The sequence below is a fragment of the Tursiops truncatus genome, chromosome 5, assembly GCF_011762595.2.
Source record: "Tursiops truncatus isolate mTurTru1 chromosome 5, mTurTru1.mat.Y, whole genome shotgun sequence".
NCBI classification, from domain to species: domain Eukaryota; kingdom Metazoa; phylum Chordata; class Mammalia; order Artiodactyla; family Delphinidae; genus Tursiops; species Tursiops truncatus.
In genome coordinates this window covers 80,753,334-80,779,353 of record NC_047038.1, presented here as the reverse complement: position 1 = coordinate 80,779,353, position 26,020 = coordinate 80,753,334, and the positions used below count along the sequence as shown (strand labels likewise).

The window sequence follows — 26,020 nt, the reverse complement described above, 5'->3', positions numbered from 1 at the left end:
TGGAGATCTACCTGCCATTAAATCTAAAATCACACAAACACATTAAAACAATTTAAAACAAAAATAAAGTCAGTTTTCTTTTTATCCTTGGTATTAAGGACATTTTTTCCTGATAGAAAAAGAATCACTATTTAAATTAAGCTTCTTTTTAACTATTGCTCATCTTTATACTTCATATACCATTTAAAACTAACATAATTAGTGTCACTGAAACTGATTTAGTCCTGAAAGTGGAGAGTTATAACACAAGTGAGGGCTCAGTCACAGGAACTACAGAGCAGGATGTAAAGTTTGGTGATTAATGTTTTGCAAAGAATGTAAGGTTATGGGTAAGCTCTATGAGTTTGCTAGTTTGAAAGAATGAGGGAGATGTCTGAATAACTGAACAATTATCCCTCATTTGATTCACCTAGTGTAAGAAGTTAATAATTTTTAATGGACACTCACAGCTTGCTGTGACCTCAAGAGGCCATTTTTCCTGTTGGCATGCCAAACAAGTGCAATTTTCCTAGAAAGTGTTTCCTACAGTACCCACTCACATTTAGGCATTTCAGTTATACTTTTTAAAGGTAGCACCGTCTGTGCTAAAAAAACCTGCTTGTTGCCAATGCCTAGATCTTTTCCTAAAAACCTGCACAGAACCTGTCTACCTTCATCTTTTATGTGCACAGTTACTTTTGTCTTTTCTCTGTAGCTGCACTGCATTTCACTTGTCTTTGCCTAAGTCTATTCTGTTTGCTTCTAGCTGCTTCTCCAATTTAATAGGGTCACTTTGAATTCTGATACTATTTTCCAAGGTTCTGTCCATCCTGCCTCTTTCTCTTACCTCCAACTAACTTCTGATTTGTAAACTTCCCTTCTAATAGCTGTGAAATTGCTGAAGACTTCCAAGAAGATCAGTGTTTACAGACCATCTGTCACTGTTTTTCAGCTGAAAAGTTAAGCTTACTGGTTAGTCAGTTTGAAGACACAAATCAGTTGATGCTGGGAGGTAGTTACAGCCTATGTATGTGAAAAGCATGTTTATGTGCTAATTTCACTGGAATGTAAACCCCAGGAAAACAGGGAATACATAGGGTTTTTGTTTTTTCACTGCTCTATACCGCATGTCTAGGTTAGTTCTTAGAGCACAATAAATATTTCCTTAATTAAAGAAAAAATTTATGTGAAATCCATGGCATCCTGAAAATACGAAAACTAAAGTCATTTTATCAATTATGAATAGTTTTATATTTTGAGTAAATTTTTGAAGAGTGCCATTTGTCTAATTTCTAATGTGATTTATTTCCTTCTAATACTACACCAGTGGCCATAATACTGAAACTTTTAAAGCAAAGATAAACATTCATATAATTATTTGGAAATAGAAAATGCTACCTGAATACTAACTGAAGATATTAATTAGAGGGGAAAAAAACAGTACAACCTGCCATTACTCAAAAAAGCTAAAATAGGGTAAAACAGCTCAAGGTGGCTGTGAAAAATAGCTGTTCTTTAATTCTCTGAGTCCTTAAATCCTGGCTACAGTCTAGTCATACCTGCATATTTGCTATCAGAAACAAGGGTCAGCTCTTTCATAAAACCATGGAAAAGGAATTAACATTGAATTTCAACATATGTGAATCATTAACAAGGCTATCGACAGAAGACCAAGCACAAAATCTTTATTTCTGGTGAAAGCATGATAGAAAGCAAAAGAGGATTTTCATATTCCACACTGAAAAACTTAGGGAAGTTTTTCTGATGATTTTTTTGTAAGACAGTAAGTTACTGAAAAAAGACTAAGTTTAAAATCACAGATAATCATTTTAAGAAGAGGTTTTTTTTCTTTTAACTTTATACCTGAAGACTGATGTTTTTGATATAAAAGTTTTTAAATGAGTGAAATTTGAATGGAATAATGAGTACACTTTTCAAATGTGTAGTTTTTACCACAAAACTGCTACATTTCTTTCCTTATGAAAATAAAATAGGTGTTTTGACATTGGGAGGCCCTGAATGACAGCACTGCCTAGGTCAGTTCAATGTGAACATGTAATTGAGGACTGAAATTCCAAGGCAGATCTGCCTGCTTTGAAACTGTGAAGTAAAGAACAGATCTGAAACAAGGTGACAGTTGGATCTCACTTGAATCTATATTATATCATTCAGAAACATAATTCAAACAACGTTTCTTCTTGACAGCAGGCTAACAAAAGTATACTGAAAAGCTCTTAAAATAACTTGAACTATCACTCTGCTCGCCCCTCACACTTCATTTTTTAAAAAATGTAGTTATATTCTTATTTTATCATATTGAATGGGCAAAGTTTTATAAATTAAGACCTCGGTGATCTAATGAACCAAGTGAATACACCATTCTCTAATAGTCACATACCAATATACGTCAATTTTCAAATTTTTATGTATAAACATGTAACATGGTAAATGTTCTGTTTTATTTCAATAAAATAGCTTTACCTGGATGATTCTTTCTTTCTTAATGTACCTCATCCTCCACTTAATTCCCTCATGGTTCTCTCTCCTTTGGTTTGACATATTTTTCTTTTATGAAGTCATTTTCATTATATATATCGACTGAGCATACAAGTCAGAGTTATACACACAGCAGAGTTACTACTGAGTGATGACTTTGTGCTTTTGTTTTCAGCTTTGTGCTTGGGTTTTGTTTTGTTTTGGGCCACATTAATTTTGGCCGAAAGCAGAGACTTCATTTTGTAACAAGTAAAAATAATTTCACTAATGATGGTATTTTCTATAGAATTAGAATACTAACTTCAGTGTAAGGCAAGGAATCTTTCACCAGGAGATGGTATCCATGAAGTTGTGAAACCCTTAAAATTGTATGTAAAATGCTTTTGGTGTATATTTGTGTGCTCCGTTGTGCACACACATGCCTGTACTTCTTTCCGGTGAAAGGGTCCTGAGGCTTTTATTTCCTTTTCAATATTTAAGAAAAGAGGTATACGGGAAAAAAGACATGTCTCTTTCTTTGGCGAGTGACCTATAATATAAACAAGAAAACTGGAAAAAATGATTCAGAATACCCAAAATATATCTTATGTATGTAAGTATCACCTAATCAATTGCAGTATAACATAATGGAGAAAGGTTATAATCCAGAATTTACAATGGAATAAGATTTTAATCTTATCTAATCTACTATCATCGCTCAATATGTAAAGAAACGCAGGTCCAGAGATGTTCATAATTTATTCAAGGTCACACATGACTCTGATAGTTTTTCTTAAACATATTTATATCAGCGATTTTCAAACATTTTTTAGCACCCTCTCCCAAAAATATGTTTCAACAAAATTTTATTAGGAGCCTTATAGGAGTGCATTACGTTTTTATAATATGCTTTTCTGTAATGTTCAATTATTTTATTTTCATATTCACATATTAATTCACATAACATAAATAAACAAACAAAAATAAAAGTAAATAGATAAAAGAGACTTCTAGAACTGTGGAGAACTGATTCAATAGGCATTTTCTATTTTAAATATTTTGTTTCCTATTTTTTGCTTTTCTATGTAACAAAACAATATCAGCACACATGCAATCTACAGAAAGCCAGTGTAAGCAATGATTAGTTCAATTTTAAAGGGCTACTTTATAAAATAGAGACAGCCATATTAATCAAGACCAAGTTGTTTATAATAATAAACAAAGCTAAAATAATCTGCATACTATCCTTAAAAGTTATACAAGTTTTAAAGCCATAGAAACCATAATTTTATATTTTTTACTGTTTTTATTCAAACAATTAATGAAATTACAAAGTGTCAAAGAAATGCTTTATTGAAAGCCAAAATCTTTTTCATCATTTTTTTCTAAAGTCATAAATTGAAGAGCTGACATCTTGATTTATCACACTGTGCACTTTTAATAGCCAACAAGTCAGCTATTAAATTTTAATCAACCTGCCTATTAAATTTCTTTCAAATGGTTCAGGGATACTTCAGTTTCTTTTAATAGCTAATTCATTCACTGGGAATCTATTAATATGGATTTCAATGACATGTCTTCTCCAGAGTACAGATCGGGTCATTGTTAGTTCAGTATAAAATGAAATATTCTGAAGGCAGAGGTGTTGCCTCTATTTCATTATGTAAATTCAAAGCTTTAGAGTTGGGAACCCTAGAAATTACGTATTCTGTTCTCCCTTATTTTGCACTAATTTGCTTTATACATGTCTTCTTCATCAGATACATGGGTTTTTCTACAATAAACATTTAGAAGTAAAATTCCTGGGTCATATGTGGTCCACATTTTCATTCTACAACATATTGCCACAATGCTGTCAAATATGTATGTATCAATTCACACGTCCCATAAGCAGTGTATATTTCTTAAATTCTTGCTAGGACATGGTATTGTCAGGCTGACATTTTGCCAATTTGATAGAGTATGAAGTATCTCATATTACTGTTATACTTTGCATTTTCCTGATTACCAGACAGATGGAATAATTTTTCATATATTTATTGGTTGTAAAGGTTTCTTATTCTGTGAATTGCCTGTTCTTATCTTTTGCCCACATACATATTAGGTTGTTGAATTTTATTTATTGATTATTTATTGATACAATATATGCATTAACATTTTGTTTTTTATATGTATTGTTTACACCTCCTTCCAGTAGCTCACCTGTTTTGAGTACTGTTTAAATTTTGAGATAGGACTCTTATCTGTCTTTTTCTTATAATTTATGATCTTTGTTTTCAAGAACTCCTTTAACCTAAAATCTAAAGTATATTTTCTTCTAAAAGCTTTAAAGTATTATTTTATGTATATACATTTTTTTTTTTTGCCCTGAAATTCAACACAACCCGGTTGTGCTGCAATGGAGAAACTGATACCATTAGATACTCATTATTGTTTTTTATTGAAAAAGAAGTTTCTCAGAGCTCTTATGTTTTCTGACTGCTCTAGACAACAGTGGTAGGCTTAGAAATCATAATTCTTGACGAATCTTTGTTTTACAGTATAGAGAGTGGCTGATTTGCAAGTAGAAATGATGAACCTATACTACTCAGTCATTCATCTGTAAAACTCATTTTTTGTGGTCAAAGTCATGTATTTCTGTGTGCTTTTAACTTGGATATTTTCAATACATTGGCATAGTACTCAAAACAAAGAACACTGAGCCCAAAGATAATGGGTCAAGTATGCTTATCCACAGGTAAAATAGCAGTAAATTCCATTTCTTTCTAGTAAGAATGTAGTCATTCCCACAGCTGTGTTTATTTGTAAATCACACACTGCTTTACATTTTATTTGTAAATTCACACTGCTTGTGAAGTTTTGCTGAATAAAACAAACCTCAGAACAAAGGAAAGTATAACTACTTAACAATATAAAATAATTTACCAATTTGAAGAAAATATGACTTTTCATATACTTCTCTGCCCTCTATTGGTATATTTTCTTATATTGTACAAATTTTACAAACTCGTATGCAGAAAGTCTATACCAGCTAAAACCTGAATTTTATATTTGGAAATTTATTTGAAAAAAAGTATGTGAGAGAAAAGTAGATATGAATTAAAACAAGATATCTATGAATAAAGAGATTCTTGATTATGTTGTTCAGAGAAGGCTTATTTTGTCATATAATCATAACCAGCTCTGTTCTGTTTAGACTGAGACTGTTTCAGGAAACATATTGTTTCTATTTTTCTACATCAAGACTAATTGTCTTCCTTCAATCTGTATATCCTTTTAAATCTTTCTTAGTTCTCCAGTGATTTTTCTGGGGTTATATATTACTATGAATGTGATGGGTAACTTGTTTTAGTTTTTAAAGCACCCACATTCCTTATAATAATAAACTATGAGGAAAGTCTATTATGAAGATTATAGGAGAGCCTATCACATAAACACTTATTTTTAAATGGCATGCAGTATATAAGGCTGAACTATATAAAGTGCAAGTCTCAGTGTGCAATAAACAGGGGCTATCTTGGATAATACACAATTATTGGTATTTAAGTATCTTTTTTTTCTAAGACCTTCTTATGCTAAACATATATTCTATTTCCATATTTTAATTTTTCATGTAAATGAACTAACTTCTATTCACTTTCAAATAGCAGATATAGGTTAATATAATCTATTTCTTAGAAAAAAATAATCTGAACAAGTGATGACTTTTAGTTAACTTTGGTTATTATATACCGCATTTATAGCATCACAATTTTATGCTTATAATACAGTAGGAATATTTTTCCAGATGAGAGGTACAGTCCAGTTTTTTTTTGCTTTTAAAATTTGAATTATAAGGCATTTCATAGTTTTTAAAAAACTGGAATTAGCACATAAAAGTAATAAGAAGTTTAATTTATAACATTATCACTACCTATTTGAAGTCAACTCAAATAAATTTCCTATCTGTTCTAGGCATTATTATATTGCCCTGACAGAGGACACAGTTTCAAGGAATATCAAATTCAGGAGTACAGAGATTTGGGAAAGTTATACTTTTGGTTCTATTACTAAATGATTATAGGCAGAAGCTATTTACCAGATTTTTTAAACACAGTCTTTGCTCTGACCAAAATATTTATCCTTTTACTGAAATATAAGAAATTAAAAATTAAAGATAAAAGGATTCTACTAATAAAATATCTTGAGATTTTTGGTATTTGAGAACTTCCAGGAGAAAAGAATGATTATAAAATTCTTGCAATCTAAGTCCTACAACTGAACAGTTATGTATAGTAATTCAGCATATTTGATATCAAATAGTTTTGTAAAAAAATGTTATTGGTCAATCCATCTCCCCATATATTCACAATATTTTAAAGCTTCTCCTTCCCTAAGTAAATAGGATGAATGAATCCACTCTAAAGAATTGCACTTATAACAAAATAAAGTGGAAAGAAATGAATAGTACATCAAGGAAATTAAGAAATAAAGATGTGAATAATTGTGCTTTAAGAATATCTTATTTCCATGAGGTGATAAAAATCATTCTGAAATACATTCTTGGAAACCTAATTCTAGTCTTCAGCAAGCTTCATGTAAAGCTGTCATCATAAGAAAATAACGAACATTTTTATTATTGTAAGTAGGGCTGTGTGGTCAGAAAGCCGTCGTTTGGAATTTAGATTGTGTTCTTTATTAGCCATGTGATTTTGGACAAATTGCCAGAAAACCCAGGTTCTTCATGGATATAAAGTTAATGGATAATAAATAATGAACAGTGTAAAACAGGTAAATGATAGTTACACACACTAAAGGAGAAATCCCAACTTCACCAAGAGTATAAAGAGGCACATTGTGTTCTATCAGAGAAAAGAATACCACTAATTTCTGAAGATAAGTTGTAGTATTCACATTTAGTTCTCAAAAAAGATACTGTTTTCTAAAAAAAATTACATTCTCAGCAACTTATACAAAACAGTAATATTTTAAAACCAATTGGAAATGTTCTATAGCACCATATTTAGAAGTTATCAAGGTAACCCACTGTGGCTTGTCTGATTTATAACAAAGAGGTAAGAGATACTGCTAACTATATATAAAGGCAGTAAGATAATATATCATAAAAATGAGAAATCTACTCTACATAAATAAGCCTTTGTGAAGGGATCTTTGAAAACTATAATAATAATAATAATAAAACCATTTTTAATATTGTGTAGTTGACTGTGAGAGGCTGGATGATTTCAAGGATTCCGAACAAAGAGACAAAGTTAAGAACAAAACATAAGAAGGACTCACTGGGCAAGCATTTTAAAAGTTTTTCTTTTTCAGTTCCTGCTAACAATTTACAGAAAGAACATTTGCCCCAGATTGACTAGAGATCAATATTTAATATATTCCATTTTACAATGAAAAGTTCATTCTGAAAGTTACTTGGTCTCCTAGAATTAGGAATCAGGGTATTAGTAGTATTGTTTAATTATCTATTTGATGCAGCAACTCACTTTTTAAAATCTGTACCTATTTTGCTTTTGTATATTAAACTGATTTTCCTGAAACAGAAGATATCCTTATTTTATTGTACATTTTCTGATTATTGAGGACACATACAAAGGAAAGAAATTAACACAGAAATCACTGTTGCCTCATTTACAATCAAGAATATAAAGGTCAAAAAATACTAGATATAAATATAATGGCGAATGTCAAATGAAAAATTTCTCCATGCCATGGGACACTTATTATATTTGTGCTCATATCATTGTAATACTTTCTCAAAACAAAAAATAATTTGTTATATAGCCTAGTCTGATTTGTTAGCTATGCAAGAAGTACTCTTAGGCATATGATTAACTGTTTCTGCAAATTTGACAAATGTCAGATTATATTAGAATCTGGTTAATATTTATAACAAATGATTTTATAATCCTTCAAAACAGCAAGGCTTTGGGGCAATATGACACTTTAGGCATATAAGCCAAATTATATTTACTAACATTAATAAAATGGAGTGAATGAGTTTGCGTGTTCACCCTAGTAGCTTTAATTTATAGAAATCATTAATCGCGGTGAACACCACTTATACCTTTTCACTTGTATTTTTCTTTAAAAACATAAAAACAAAATATGTTTAGTAGCCTGAATATTAATGAGACAGCAGGTGATTTATTGTGAAGTTTCATCCGTGCCAGTGACCAGCCTCCTGGGAAAGACAATACAGGCTCTGAGAAGATATGAGTTTAAAAAGGGAATGAGTCACATCCCTACTCTGCTACATAACGGGTTATTTAGCAGGCCTGTCTAACTAGTGTTCTCTAAACCTCTGAAGGGTAGGAGGGCTTGGAGGAAAGAGAAGGTAGTGCTTGTTTATATCATTATCTAAGGTAGGGAGAAGAAATATTGTACCTTTATTTCCTCATTGCTAAAATATAGTTACAAATCAAAAATGGAAAGTACAACTATGCAGATGTAATTTGCATTTAATTTCTAATTTAAAAGAGATAATTCAGTTTTATGAGTTTATTTCCTTTTGTTAGCATCAAGGGGAGCACCATTTTAGGTAAATTATTTCTTTTACTTGACATTCAGGTAACCACTTAATTCCTCCCACCTATTATTATTAGGAAATACAAAGGAAAAGAAACCTTTGGTAGTGAATGATGAATTTTAATAACATTGTTGAGAGCACTGGCAAGGACCAGTTTTCATTTGTTAGAAAATATAAGTGAACTTCTGAATAGAATAATAATAGTACTTATTATGTCCCTGGCATGTTGTAAGCAATTAACACATATTAACTCAGTCCTCTCAGAGTCCCTCTGACGTGGGTACTGTTTATATCCCTATTACATAGACACTGAGAAGTTAAGCAATTTACCCAAAGTCACTGGGTTAAAACTCCTTACTCAAAACTTCTATGCAAAAAACAACTACAGATTACACATTCTTCTGCCATATAACACTTAAATATGGCTTAAATAAATATAGCTTTACTGGTCAGATCTCCATGAATAAAAATCTATATTGCATTAACTTGTGTGGGAGGTTGGTAAGATGGAGAATGGGAGGTAGGGGAAATAAAACCCCACAATGCCGGCCAAGTCATTGTTGCAGAAGGAGAAATGCCTTTCTGCTAATTCTGCCACTCAGATGCGGCACATTTTTGCAATCCACAGCTGGGAGGGGGGCCACCTTTTGGTAATTCATATAGCAATACCATATTGGCAGCAGCTACCTAGCAAACCTTGATTTTAAACTGAAATTTCTGATGTCAATTCAACTTATTAAAAAAAAGAAAGTGGGAAATGCAATTATATTATTCATGATGATAAAGCCTAGTAAAGTCTCATTTCAGAAAAATCCCAATTTCCACATAAATCTACAGAAAGAGTGGAAATGTTTAACAATTAATTGAACTACCAGAGAAATTTCTCGCCAAATGCTTCATTTTTGGATCAAACTAAAGTTTTATAGGTATTGTTAATCTAAATAGCTCAGAATGCTGTTTGGCTAGCAGAGATTGTGGGTAGGGGATACAGGTGAAAAAGATTACCTTAGCTGCAAATCGTTTCTACTACTATCAGGAACTTAGAGCTTCCAGAAATTTGGATTAGAGTTCTATTGGCCTGGGAGGAGCTTGGGGATTGAGGACTGTCTTCGAGGTATGTGCAAATTGTATATGTTTAAATGAACAAATGAATAAACCCTCCTGTGGGGTTTGTGAAACTTGGGTTTGGATAAGAGTTAACTTTCCTTGAAACTCTCTGTAATCAACCATCACCTTAGGGCTCTCAAAAAGCTCCTTCTACCTGTGTATACAGCGGCATTGGTGAAGTTAACTTGATGGTAACCCTGGAGTATTGGGTATTGCCCTCAAGAAATTCTGGCTTCGTATGAGTGTGTAGCATTGTAGCAAACAAGTCAGCAGAAGAAAAATTTTTGAAAATGTATAGAGAACACCTGGAAAACATTTCATAAATATATTCAAAGGGCAATGTAATGAAAGTTTTTAAAGAGATGAGGTGACCAAATAACAAAATCCCAAAGAGAATATATAAGAATGATTACATAAATTGAAAATTATCAACAAATGTTCCAAGGTCTTGCTTGATTACAAGGAGTAAAATCCCAATAGTAATCAAATTTATCACATTGGGAAATCTGGACAGGTAAACTGATACACAGGATGTAACAAGCTGGTTCAAGAACAGAATATTAGAGATGATTTGAAAAAATAAAAACCACTGAGAAAGATTTCTGCACTGCATGGTAGATGCTTTATTCTTAATGAATCCCAAAGATGATACTGATGGATTCTTGTTTGGAAGAATAGGTGATAAGACGTACAGAATTTTAAAATAATTATTCTTTTGATGAATTGAGCAGTGATTATGAATAGGAAAGAAAACCTGAAGTGAAAATAGGACTAATTTTTAGACAACTTCTTGTAGTTTTCAAAGGTCAGAAGTACTCTAAAAGCAAACATAAGAGATTTAATGTATCTGTTAGAAAGAAAGGAAAATGGAGTTGGAATTAAAAAAAAAAATTGCAGCTGTAAGAAACTAAGAATGAATGTGAAGTTAGAATACTGTACAGGAAGATATAAAAATGCAGTGCCTAACATTTTATTTTAATAATAGGGAATATAATTTTTTGAATAAATAGATGTGAATAATTATGTTGCTGAGGTGACTGAACTGTTTATCTGGAAAGGTGAATCTTGGATGCCACCTACCTAAATATGACACACACGCCTGAATGCAGGGAGGATAGGACCCTGGGAAATAAGACAAGATTAAAGAAGGAAGTTAAAGACTAGTTTCAGAGATATAATATGAAGAAATAAAATTTTAAAATACTGCACTCATCTAAGATAAAAAATAATGAGATGAGAATAAAATAAGGAGTTTCTGACTAGGGGAACTAGGAAATTAATATAGGAGAGCAGGAAGATTACTATGATGTCTACCACCATTAAAGTCACTGAGTGAAAGGAAGAATATATATGCTGAAGGAAAAGATCACTGCATGAACATACAAGTCATAAATTCAATTTAACCCCCTCCCCAAAGCCATCATCAAAGTAACTTATTGGATGTTACAAGAAATTTTATATCCTTTCTTCAATAACTTTAAGAAATATCCTTTAGAGCTAAAGATTTTAAAAACAGACTTAAACATATAATCAGACAATATAAAATATTATTTTCTATAAATATATTTCAAATTGACCTAGTCATCCTCATAGCACATATTCCAAGTTGAACTTTCTGAGAAGGAACTAAAAAGGGCACAGCAATGTTATATAATGTGATTGACCTTAAAAATCAAGGTCATAAAAATTATTCATTTAAAATAATTTTTAATAAAGCTGCATACCTTATTATCTTTACATAAATTTAGATCATAATGCTAAACCAAATAGTTATTTTACATATTTTATCTGTCTTCACAGTAGGCGAATAAACAGTGCCTCATTAAAATTAAATCTCATCTTTTGTTTAAATGACACTTATCCTATGGCAGCTGTGACCGTTAGGTGCAAGATACTTCTAATAATAAATCTTATTAATAAGGATAGTTTTCTTAAAGGAACATACTGTAAATTTTCTATGTATTATTTCTATGTATTATTTAAAGCAAAAAGAAAAATCTGTCACTATGAAAGCAAATTTGTTCCTAAACTTTGGAGGCATGTGTAAGTAATCTATTCTCTGTGGTTTAAGAAGTATGTCAGAAAGTTAAAAGTATTCATATTTAAATTTTCACAAACTAACCAGTAAAACTAAACTTAAAATGAGAAGAATACTTAAGAGATATTATGTAAAATAAACTAAAAATGAAACAAAATAAAAGAAGGTAATTGTTTTATTTTAATGTATTTTCTTCAGATTTGGAGGAATATTTGCACTCACTGTTTTAACTTAAGCAAAAGTGATGTAGAAAATTTAATATCATTACTAGCTTATAGTTAACTATATCACTACCACAAATAAAAGTATGTAAATCAATCAAAATTAAATATAATATGGATGAATCCCTATATCAAATTCAACTTAGACACTACTTGTTGTAACTTCTTTTATATAAATAAGATGCAACTTACTTGAGTAAAAGTAATTAACAGCACCAGCATCTGAATCTTTCTTAATCGTAAACCATAATTATTAAATTGTTTCTAAGTAGCATTTAATATAACAGAAAGTTCTCAGAAACAGGTTTAGGACAAACAAATAATTCTAGCTTAGAGGCTAAAAAAAATAACAATGTCAATCATAAAAATAACCACTGAATATATGCATTAAAAAATGTCTGTTTTAGGACAGTGCAATTAGAATGTGCTCATAGAAGCACCACCCCCCAGATAAAAGTGTATTCTAAAGATTTCCCTGTACAGAGTGTAGTGTACTCTAGCTCTCCACAAACATTATATCTACTCATTTTTACTGTAGTCAATTTAATTTTAATCACACACACACACACACACAGTGGGGAGGGGGAGAAGAGGGAGAAAGAGAGAGACAGAGGCAATAAAAAGATCAACCACAAACAAAATAGTAGATTAAGGGAACTTCATTTTCAAAACCAAAATGATACCCCAGAAGCATTTTAACCAGAAGCACATACACACCAAAAAAATCATTTTATATATATATAAGATTTATATATAGTGGGTTTTTTCTTCTGTATCTTTAAATATCCAATATTATCTGGACACATCTTTTTGATATTAAGATTAGGTGGGATTTTTCCCCAAATACACAGGTTGCCTTAAGTATGTATTAGAGAGTATAATTTTACTTCCACAAAGACTATGAAATTGCTCTATACGTGGGGTAATGTGGAACTCTATGATGTTTAGCAGACTATATAGCTACATAATTGCCCATTTTCACTGCTTCCAATGAGGCCTGACAGCTCACCAGTTTATAACAGTGGCAGATGACTAGAGAAAGAAGTTTCTCACTTTTTAACTTACTTTCAGAAAAGATCTCCTGAAAATTCTGGATTGAAAAAACAAAAAGGCTTATGAATAATGGAACACACTACTACACTCAACCAGGTTTTATATCCTTGCAATATTCCTATCACATGGAACAAGGTCCAGAAGTTGCAAATACAGCAATGCATTTAAGAACTTCTTAAAGTAATCACAAAAAAGAGTGAATATGAAAACTTATTTCTAATTACCTCTGTTGAGTGATGCTGAACTGTTTATATCTCCAGTAATGAAGGAAGACTCTGACTGCTTTCGGACCGTGTCATTCCACATCCTACGAATTCGGCTCTGGAGGAGGGAAAGGAAAAAAAGGAAATGCGCTCACCACACTGTGAATTTTCACACATATGTTCTTTTTTGTTTCTATTACAGTATGAGGCTTATATTTCTGGCATCTGGCAAATATACAACTTCTACATGCTTGTAGTACAGTAGCATAAGAACATCAGGAACTAAATTAATGATAATAATTGGTTCTCATTAAGTGTGTTCTTAAATGCCTATGCCAGAAATAATTATAGCTATTTAAAAGGAATAAATGTAACATACTATACCAATTTAAACATGAAGATACATAGAAATGTACTCTAGATAGAATTTAATAATTTAAATTTCTAAGGTAAAACAAATTATTTTCATTGTAACTTTTATGGGAATGGGATATTTAAATATGCATTAATTTGTAAGTTTTATTAACAAAAGATTTACTTATGAATTCAGAATCTTGCAAGAAGAAACAGTTTGGTAAGAAAAGAACAGAGTATATTAAAATGTTACTAAACTTAACATTTTCCATAAATTTTGTAAGACCAATGTAATTTTACAGGTTACATACTATCTCAACTTCTTCTTTCTTTTGAAGGAGATAAAGGAAGTCGATTCATCTTCATTCATTTCTAGACAGTAGGAAGTTTTATAGAGAACTGAAAATTCTTACATCATTATATATATTCTCAAATTCAATTTTCCAAGTGTCTGATAATTCAAGAAAGCAGTGTAATATTTTTCCATTGAGGGGGGACTTTTTTCTGGTTTACTGCTTTGCTATTTTATTTGAGTTAGGGATCAAAAAGTATTAACAATCTTGTGAGCAGGAAACAAAATATTTTCAGAAGCTTTTCCAAGGATGAAAAACTTCTTAGAACTATTACTAGTACTAATGGTGAAATCAAGCTCACAAATGGGTTATATTCCAAATATATTTGAATTCCTTGAATAACAGGAGTACCTAATCTTAAAATACTAGACAGTTGGTTTTATGAATATTGGGATATGTTTATCTTTTAGAAATGTCTATATTGTTATATAGGTCAGCAAATACATACATACACATACACATACAGCAAAACTAATAAAAGTACAATAAGAAAACCGGTGCAGTAAAACCTGCACTTGAAAAATGTTTCTATTGAAAAATACTTCAAAACTTCAAGCTGAAATACTGAAAACAAATCTCTCACATTTGTTTTATTAGTTAACTAATTAAAAATATTAATTACCCTTTACTGCATGCCAAATACTAATCTAGGAAATACAAAGGGGAAAGGCAAACACAAACATCTTTGCCTTCATGGAGTTGCTAGACTAGTAAGTGACAGACTAATTAAATATAAATTAACAAAAATTAATGCAAAAGTACAATGTACCCACAAATCTCCATAGAAGCATTACTTATAGCTGAAAACTGTGACCAACCCAACTGATTATCAATGGTAGAATGAGTGAATAAATTATAGAACAATATACAGCGATGAAAATAAAAGAGCAACATAGCCTCCTGAAGCAACATACATGTCCAAAGAAAGGAGGAAAACATAAAAGAATACGTATTGGATGATTTCATGTGGATAAGTATCAAACACATGCAAAACAAAAAGTACTGTTAAAAGTTAAGATAGTGACTATGTTTTGAGGTGAATGATTGAGAAGCGTTCAAATGGTTTCTGAGGCACTCTCAATATTCTAATATTTGGTCTGGGGAAGGGTAATAAATCACCGTGCCATATGCTTATATTTTGCATGCTTTTTTAATGTTTTTTATACTGCTTAATTGAAATAATTTTTAAGTGCACATAACAAGAGAACATGTTTAGGAAATCTGAGAACATTGCACTGAAGAAGTGACATCTCAGCTGAGAGTTGATGGAATTATGATCATTGTTAGGTGACATTTATTTGAGCTGCCCCATTATCTTCTATTATTATTTTCATTAGTCTCCTCTACCTGGGCTAGCCACACCTGTTTCCCTGCCATTCCTTAACACACCAAGCACAATTCTGCCTTAGGTTTTTTTTTTTTTTTGCCGTACGCAGGCCTCTCCCTGTTGTGGCCTCTCCCGTTGCGGAGCACAGGCTCCTGACGCGCAGGCTCAGCGGCCATGGCTCACGGGCCCAGCCGCTTCGCGGCATGTGGGATCTTCCCGTACCGGGGCACGAACCCGTGTCCCCTGCATCGGCAGGCGGACTCTCAACCACTGCGCCACCAGGGAAGCCCCTGCCTTAGGTTTTGTATGATTATTTCTTCTGTCTGGAGTGCTCCTTCCCCAGACACTGGTATGGATATATCTTTCACCTCTTCAACTTTCGCTCCTGAAAGAGACCTAACTTGATCACCCCATTTAGAACTGTATTGCACCCACCCACCTCTGCAATTTCTGCCCCCATAGCATTACCATCTTCTACAATATTACTATAATATAGTTTTCTTATATTTAATGTCCAATAATTAATGTCCAATGTCTGCATTAGGTTTGAGGCTCTAGAAAAACAGAAATTTTGGGAATTCCCTGGCGGTCGAGTGGTTAGGACTCCATGCTTTCACTGCCGAGGGTCCAGGTTCAATCCCTGGTCGGGGAACTAAGATCCCGCAAGCAGCACAGCGTGGCCCAAAGATAAAAAGAAAAACAAAAATTTTGCCTTTTTTTGTTCAGTGATGTATCACACACCTGAAATAATGCCTGGTACACAGTGATTATTATATGTGTATATACATAAAATATGTATTATAAATATAATATTTAAATATTTCAATTCTTTCTATGTTCTAGGTTTTATGCTATGTATTTTTCATGTATTCACTCTCTTATTCATTACAAAATTGAGGTTTAGAGGTTCACATGTCCAATATCACAGACCAAATAAATGGCATAACCAGTATCTGAATTCTGATCTAGGAGATTAACAACTCACTACATTATATCAAATAATTTCTGAAAAGGAAATGGAGAAAAGGGTAAAGTATTGCAGGCAGAAGAAAAGTATACAGTACGTGGCACAGAGCCAACACTTAAATGTTCATGGAACGAACCAGGACAAGCCTTAGAATATGGCAGTGAATAAAGCAAGTCACAGAAGACTACATACAATAAGGTACCATTTTAAAGAAAGATTTTAAAAAGGTGAAGTAAACAACATCTTTTCTGGAGGTGAAGAAATTATTAGAAAAGTCAAGGAAATGAAGAACAGACGTTAGTAGCTGTCTCTGGTAGGGAGGCATAGGGATTGGTTAGGGAGAGGTTTCAACAAGGGAAAAACATATGGAAAATATTGTTTCCTAAGTTGGTTGGTGAGTTCACGGGTATTGATTTTATTATACTATGCTTCACAATCTAATATATGCCACATATATTTTTTTATGTTTCAAATATTATGTAACAAAAGTAAATACATTTACAAAGTCAGTAAAACAAATGAAAGATAAATGACAGAACAATTAATGGAAGGTCAAAGTGGAAAGGACAATACTTCAGCTCATAGTTTTTAAAAATACACACACATACCAATCCTATACACATCTCTGTGAATATATGTTTGTGTGTGATTATGGATATTACCACCTTTTTATAAGTGATTAGCACCAGGGGATCAACAGGTGGAGAGGATTTTTAATTTTTAGTCTTGCCAGTCACACTCTTTCATTACCTACATAGTAGCCACATGATCTTTATTACATGTGGATGATTTCCTGTCACTGTCTTTTCTAAATGATCCCATTACCTTTCTAAAGTAATCAAAATAAAATGTGAACTCCCATACTCTTAAAATACCTAAGGATCTGTCTCCAGCCTTCTTTGACTTCATCTCCTACTCACTCTCTCACCACTTTAGCCAATGACATTCTTCTTATTCCCAAAGTTGCAAGGTCTCACCCACCTAAAGGGTTTTGTATTTGATGTTCTCTCACCTGGAATTCTCTTTCCCTGAACTCCCTTCCTGTCTTTCCCCAAATAGTCTTTGCCTAGCACTAATCTAAGTAACTACCTGGACTTTCTGTATCACATAACCATATTTGGTTATCCACCAGGTCTCATAATCTGATATTCCCTGTTGGTTTATTTGTTAACAAATTTTCTGCCTTTCACAATTAGAATGAAAGCTCCAGATCATGGGGAAAGTTATTTGTCTTTCAACCATTTTATCACCAGAGCTTACAAGACTGCTTGGCATTTAAAGAGAAACTCAATGTTTCTCAACAAAAAATATAACAATTGTGATTTTAGAAGTTCTCTGATGTGGAAAAAGGCATCTATACTCCCAAAAGTTTACCTTAATATCAGTGACTGTTTTAGACTTTGCTCATGGAAGTTCAGAGTTAATATGAAATATTTATTATTTTTACCTAAACAGACTAGGTTTAAGTGACTATCATTTTATGTAGGGTTGGATTGTTGTAGTTAATCAGAATTAGTATTATATTAAGCATAATAAAAAACCTAATGTTGGGTTTTTGTTCCCACTATTAGAATTGTGATGTTATAACTGTAAAAGTGAAAAAAATGACACAGCTTTAAAATATATACCTGAAATTATAGTCTGCAATAATGACACTAGTAAGTGGTACCTGCTCCAGTTTATTGAGCATGTACAGTATGTTGTGTTTGGTATACATTAGCTTGATCTTCCTAACAACATAAGAAATCAGAAACCACTTTACTTACGAAAAAACTGAGGGTCAGTGAGATTTAATAACTTGTTTTATGTCACAGCTGGTAGGTACATGGCAAGGCTAGAATTCAAACCAAGGTCTCCCCACCCACCAAGTTTATGGTTATTCTATTAAGCTGCACTGCCCTATCATGTAGCTTAGAAGTAATGCTAAACACTGCACAACTCTGTTTTAACATAATAAATGAAGCTCCAAAGTATTGTTTCATTAAGGGCATATGTCAATAAAATAACTACGGGATAATGGTTGATGCGTTCGGTTTTATGAGAAGTATGCACAAACAAGTAAAGTTAAATGACATATAGAATCTCGGCAATTTAAAAGCTGTGGAAAAGATTGTTACAAAAAAGAGAGTTAAGCATTATCAGGTTGAAAATAAAGTAATGGATTACAAGGAGGTCACGCTGGAAGCATCATCCAGGTATGCCCCAACTCTTATGTGAAACTTCAGATTTCTAACTGACAAATTTAGTAGTCCTAGACTAAGAAATCTCAGTCCACCTAACTTGGAACATTTGCTTCCCCTAATTTACAACTTTGCAACCTCAGTAAGGCATAGAAATAATAAAATAAATTCAAATTATTAATAGCTGTATATTATATGTAGGAATAAGTTTCATGATCATTATGATAATTAGTGCTTGTTAAGTGTTGAGATAGTCTGATAGGTTTGACAGTTACAGGTTAGTTTTAAAATTTTTAGTTGGAAATACTAGATTGATATTAGATATGTAGTTTTATTTGTAAGATAAAAGAGAACTCCTTTAGTGTGAGAAAGTGTTTATTTCTGACAATATTGTTCATTATCTTTGGTTTATAGAGTTTTTCAAGTGCTAGTTAGGTGTGTACGACAGTCCAGTCTGACAGTGAATGTGTTTGAGAGAATCAGATATATTAGATTTGTTAAATATCATTAAATGATATTTAAAGGTTACGAGGATATTTAATTTTCTAAGCCTATGAATGGAATTGTTTAGGTGAATTTAATGGATTAAATTTACAAGCTGATTGGAAATTAGTCAAAGAACAAATGTTCTTTTTTATATTATATATAAAATTACCAAGTTAAAAAAATAGATTTATAGGTTGAGCTGAGTTAAAAAAATGTTATTGATTTATAACTTTATTTAGGAATTAAAATTCAAGTCTTCTTCAGAAAATTGCTATTAACAACACTGAAAAAAATGATTGTTTTTCCCACTGAACCATACAATCTTAAAAATATTAGTATGCTAGTTGGAACCCAAACTCATTCATGTATGACCCACATATGTCTTTTATTTGACTGGCTCATTTTAGTCATCCTAGAGTTGCTGAACTTTCTACGTAATAATCTTTGGACTGACATTGTGGCCTAGGAAAAATGGCAGACAGGTTACCTAAAAGTTTAAAATTTCCTTGATGAGGGATAATGCAGCTACTATATTTAATGCTGGACTGATGGGAGTAGCACTTAGATCAGTTAAGTCAATGATGCTATTATGGTAGTCTTCACTACCTGAATTGCCCTTTGATTTACCAGCATACAATATGGTATGAGTTAGAACTGTTTTTATTAAACATACCATCTAATAAGTAAATACAGTATATGATAAAGAATTATTACACTAGTTAAGTGAAGTAATTAACTCAAGAATCATATATCTATGTAAAATATTACTTTCTTAGAATTTTGGGTGAAATGCAAAATTCCTTTCCTTACCTTCTATATTCATTCAACTGGGAATAATCTGAAATCATGAATTATAATGCAAACTTAGACCCTAAACTTCACTTTTTTTGCAATTTGGTTTCTTAAATTTCTGTCATAACCATTTTCATTTGAGACACACTAAAACAAAACAACAAATTTGATATGTTAAATACTTGGGATAGAAAATAGATCTCATCAAGAAAGGATAGCAACCCATAACAGAAGATAGGTAAGAGCTATTTCATTTTAGTTAACAAATATTGTTTACCTGTGAGCCTGTGGAGTACCGCCCAGGAGTTCGAGAACCAGATGTTTTCCCTGAGCCAATGGAGCTCTCTGTACTTTTGCCACTACAACAATGTGTTCGCAGACATTTCCCATACTCTTTTCGTACCTAGCCAAAAATATTAACTTCTGTTAGCAAGTAATTCATTTCAGCTAGGAAATATAAAATGCATGTGTTTTATTTTAGATAATTAATATAAAATTTTTTTGCCCTACAGATATAAAAAATCTGTTCAGTATATATTTTATACATTTTTCACAATATAAAATAATATTCATACTGTCAAGATTGAAATTTTGCATAACTGGAGCCTTTTAAAACACGCAAACACACATATATCCAATCACACTATAATGATACAGTCTCAGTTGGAAAAACAAAAACTTAAGACTCTTCAAGACACTATTTTTAGCTTCATAGATTTGATATGAAGTAGCCTATCTTAACTCTTTCTCCATTCCCTCTTCTCTCTAACTTCCTCACTAGAACAGTTGTACTGTTCTTTTTTTTTTTTTTTTTTTTGGTACGTGGGCCTCTGACTGTTGTGGCCTCTCCCGTTGCGGAGCACAGGCTCCTGACGCGCAGGCTCAGCGGCCATGGCTCACGGGCCCAGCCGCTCCGCGGCATGTGGGATCCTCCCGGACCGGGGCACGAACCCGTGTTCCCTAGCATCGGCAGGCGGACTCTCACCCACTGCGCCACCAGGGAAGCCCAGTTGAACTGTTCTTTAGGCAGAAGTGTTGTGAGGAAGTTAGAGAGAAGAGGGAATGGAGAAAGAAGGAGAGGGAGAAAGAGAGGAGAGAGAATATTTAAAGACAAAACAGAAAAAAAAGGAATGTGTTGGGCTAAGCACTTTTTAAAATTTTATATTTCTCTGGTTTATTTCTCTTAAAAGAGGTCAAATCTGCAACTTGAGACTATAAAATATTCTCAAAATATTTTAAATTCATTCCTTCAAAATAGTTCTATTCAATAATTACAGAGAAATATGATTGCCTTTCTATATAGCATTTGCTGTAGTATAAAAATCACAGGATAAAAGGAGATAATCATTTTTAGCTGATGTTTTCAAACAGGAAAATATATCAACAATTTTGGGGAAAATTTTGATCATGTTTATTTAAAAATTTTTATTACTGCCTATTTAATCAAACAAGACATACAAAAATAAACAGTAACTGTTCTAAATCTCACCTCCACTAGCAACATCAAGAAAAATAATTACCAACTACTTGTTCATCAATTAAAAACACATTCTAGGATAACTTACTGGTTTTATACTCACAAATTTTATATTCATTATGAAATAACACTGTATATATGTTATTCTTAGCACTTTATTGATTTCACATGAGTTCATAGTTTCCAGAAATTGTGACAATGTAATATTATTTAAAACAAAGTTATAAAAACATGCTTTTTTGAGAAGTGTTATTTAGAATCAAAAACAAAAAAAAAAGGAGTGTGAATGACACATCAAAATTAGTGTTTGAAAAAAACATATCTTAATATATTAACATTCATTCTATCAAAGATACAGCAAAATCAGAGACTGACTATATTCAGATTTGTTTGAAGAACTCACATTCATTAAATCCTTATTATGTGATAGGAACAATGATACAGAGTGAGGTGAATCAAAGCATGGAGGAGGAGAGCCTGATAGGAAGTGGGTAGGCAGACCAAGGAAGGCTTCTCAGAGAAGAGGACTTCTTCAAGCTATCTTTAAAAGATAGGTTGGAATGTGTTGGTTTAGAAGATCAAGTTGAAAGAATGGATAGTTAAGAGAAAAAAGGCATTCAGTGAGAACAAAACAGAGAGGCATGATGTACTAAGCTTTGAAGCCTTTCTCTGATTTGTAATGTCAAAATTACATATTATTTAATATATTTAAGTTATATTAATGTTTTCCAACCAACCTCTTCTATGCTATATTTCTCAATAATTAGAAATAATTATTTTTATTCACTATTTACAAGCCAATTCATATTTTGTTTATTTTTTAGAAGTAAGTTTGTGCCCACCTGTGTGTGTCCAAGACATGTGTAAGTTTTGGGAGGGTGAGATGAAGAAGCTTCTACTTTTTAATCACTATTTGCTAGGAACTATGCTAGGCTCCTCCCTCAAAATGATTCTGGGAAGGGCTTCCCTGGTGGCGCAGTGGTTGAGAGTCCGCCTGCTGATGCAGGGGACACGGGTTCGTGCCCCGGTCCAGGAAGATCCCACATGCCGCGGAGCGGCTGGGCCCGTGAGCCATGGCTGCTGAGCCTGCACGTCCGGAGCCTGTGCTCCGCAACGGGAGAGGCCACAACAGTGAGAGGCCTGCGTACCACAAAAAAAAAAACCACCTCCTATAGGAAATATGATTGTTAAATGTCCATAAGAGCCAATACTGTCTATAGATTCAATGCAATCTCTTGAAAAAATTTCAATGATATTCTTCACAGATACAGGAAAAACAACACTAAAATTTGTACAGAACCACCAAAGACCTTAAAGAGCCATAACAATCCTGAGAAAGAACAAAGATGGAGGTTTCGTGTTTCCTGATTTCACACTATACTACAAAGCTAGAGTAATCAAAGCAGTATGGTATTGGCATAATAGACACATAGACAATGGAACAGATGGAGAGCCCAGAAATAAACCCTTGCATATATGGTCAACTAATATCTGACAAGGGAGCCATGAATAATTAATGGGGAAAAGACAAGCTCTTTAATAAATGGTATTAGCAAAACCGGTTAGCCACACGCAGAAGAATGAAATTGAACCCCTATCTTATACCACCCACAACATTTAACTCAAAATGTATTAAAGAATTAAACATAAGACCTGAAACCACAAAACTCCTAGAAGAAAACAGGGGAAAACACCTGGACATTGGCCTTGACAATAATTTTTTGGATATGACATCGAAAGCACAAGCAACAAGAGCAAAAGTAGTAAGTTGTACTACATTAAACTAAAAAGCTTCTACACAGCAAAAGAAACAACAGAATTTATTGGCAATCTACAGGATGGAATAAAATATTTGCAAATCATATATCTGAAAAGGGGTTAATACCAAAAATATATAAAGAACTCATACAACTCAGAAGCAAAAAACCAAACAATCCAATTTAAAAGTGGACAAAAGAAATGAATAGAAGTTTTTTACCTAAGAAGACATACAAATGGCTAACATGAAGATATGCTCAACATAACTAATTAGAAAAACGCAAATAAAATCACAATGAGATATCACTTCACATCTGTTAGAATGGGTAGCATCAAGAAGACAAGAAATAAGTATTGGTGAGGATATGGAGAAAAGAGAGCCCTTGTGCACTGTTGGTGGGAATGTAAATAAGTACAGCCATTATGGAGAACAGTATGGAGGTTCCTCATAAAATTGAAAATAGAACTACCATATGATTCAGCAATCCCACTTCTGGGTATATATCCAAAGGAAATGAAATCAGGATCTTGAAGAGATGTCTGCACTCCCATATTCATTGCAGCACTATTCACAACAGCTAAGATATGGAAGCAACCTAAGTGTCCATCAGTGAATGAATGGATAAAGAAGATGTGTTACATATATCTAGGAATATTATTCAGCCACAAGAAAGAAGGAAATCATGCCATTTGCAACAATGTTGGATGGACCTTGAAGGCATTATGCTAAGTGAAGTAAGTCAGACAGAGAAAGATGAATCCTGTATGGTATCACTTATATGTGGAATCTAAAAAAGCCAAACAGAATAGAATTCTAGAAACAGAATAGATTGGTTGTTACCAGAGGTTGGCTGTGTGGAAATGGGGAAATGTTGGTCAAAGGGTACAAACTTCTAGCCATAAGATGAATAAGTTCTAGAAATCTAAGGTACATGATGATGATTCTAGTTAACAGTACTGTATTATACAGTTGAAAGTTGCTAAGAGAGGAGATCTTAAATGTTCTCACCACAGAAAAGAAAAGATGTTAGATGATAGAGGTATTAGCTATTCACACTATGGTGGTAATTATTTCACAGTACATAAGTGTATCAAATCAATACATTGTATACTTTAAACTTACACAATGTTATATCTCAATTATACCTCAATTTTGAAAAAAGGAATAAAAAAAAAATCTCCTAAGACTGTTTCTGCAATTTCAAAGAGAAGTATCTGGATTTTTTGTAGGCAAAAAAAAAGGTGAATGATAATTCGATGTCCATATTCTCTGATGTTGGGCCATGTTCTTGACACCCAATAAAAATGCCACCAAAATCAAAAAATTAAAAACACAGAATGCATGAAAGAAAATATGCTTATGACTAGTTATTATAAATCATAAAAATAAGCTTCTGAATCAGGGCCTGGCACTTTTTTTCATGAAGGGCCAGACAGTCAATATTTCAGGCTTTGTGAACCAAGAAGCAAAACCAACAATGCTGTGTGTGTACTTATTTTAAATTTTAAATGTATCCATTTAAAAATGCAAAAACCATTCTTGGCTGACTGACTGCAAAAATTAAAGGCAGCTGGACAAATCTGGCCCACAAGCTGTGGTTTGCTGAACTCTGTTCTAATGAATCACAAAATTGAGCTTGATGACATATATTTTTAAAAATTTCACTTCTGTTAAATATGTTCAATATACTAAAAATTCTAGACTTGCTTTTGGATCCTGAGGTCTGGTATCTCTACCTGGACATCAAAACATTGACATGTATTTGTAATACAATAAAAATAATAATTGGGAAAACTAATAGGTACTGGCTAATAAAAAATAATTACAATCAAATTCATTCATGCACAAAGCACAAAACTATTTTCTGTTCTGTAGAAAACTTCAATATAAACATTAAAATTTAAAAATGTGTTAGTCCAATTTCCAGCTAATACATAAAATAATTGATAAAGCTGGTTCCCTATATTTGAAGATGTTAGTATGACTAAATATGATGGCCCAATATTTCCTTATTTATATGGACAAATGCCACCCTTTCCCTTAATCTCCTGATTTTGCACCCATAATTCTACATATTGCTCTTGACAATATGACAAAGTTATAGCTTTTTTCTACCAAAATCTAGAAATCCTTCCAAGTGCTTAGTCTTTCTGACTTCTCTGAAGTGTTTTATAATACTGACCAGTGTCTACTTCTGGACATTTCCCCCTTATCTTTCATTTAGGTATTACCTTCTCATTCTTCTCCTCAAACCCCTTCTTCCTTCCATTTCTATTCTTACTCATTACTCATGTCTCCTACTCTTCATAATCATCAAGTGTGGTAGACTGTTAGCTGTTTGTGATACCCAATTCCTCATCTTCCTGGGGTACAAAAAGTAGAGTATGTTTCCCAGTTTTCCTTGAAGTTTAGTTGGTACTATTTATAGTGTCCTATCTGATGGAAGGTGAGTAGAAGTGATGTGAACCACTTCCTTTTTATACAAGATCCTCTCTCTCTTTCTCAGACTATCTGCTAGATGTCAACACCCAAGGTGGTTGTGGAAATCAAACAGTGAGGTTGACTGAGCTTTCATTGGGCTGTGTCCCTCCATGAGGCACCCTCATCAATTGTGCAATGAGTAAAAAAAACCTTTATTAGGTTAAGCGACAGCAATTTGGGGTGTGTGTACACTAAGTATTTGGGAAGATTCATCCCTTCCAACACAACCTCTTTTCTAA

General features: G+C 32.7%; 1 protein-coding gene across 1 annotated transcript in view; it reads right to left on the bottom strand.

Moving 5' to 3' along the window:
* The window catches only part of ADGRL3 (adhesion G protein-coupled receptor L3), an 874,918-nt gene that overhangs the window by 18,866 nt on the left and 830,032 nt on the right, over nt 1–26,020 (bottom strand). The window contains exons 21-22 of the mRNA XM_073805306.1: nt 20,342–20,467; nt 13,627–13,723 (exon numbers count right to left, since the gene is read on the bottom strand). Coding sequence (XP_073661407.1) covers nt 13,627–13,723; nt 20,342–20,467 — 223 coding nt within the window. The remainder of the gene's footprint in view (nt 1–13,626; nt 13,724–20,341; nt 20,468–26,020) is intronic.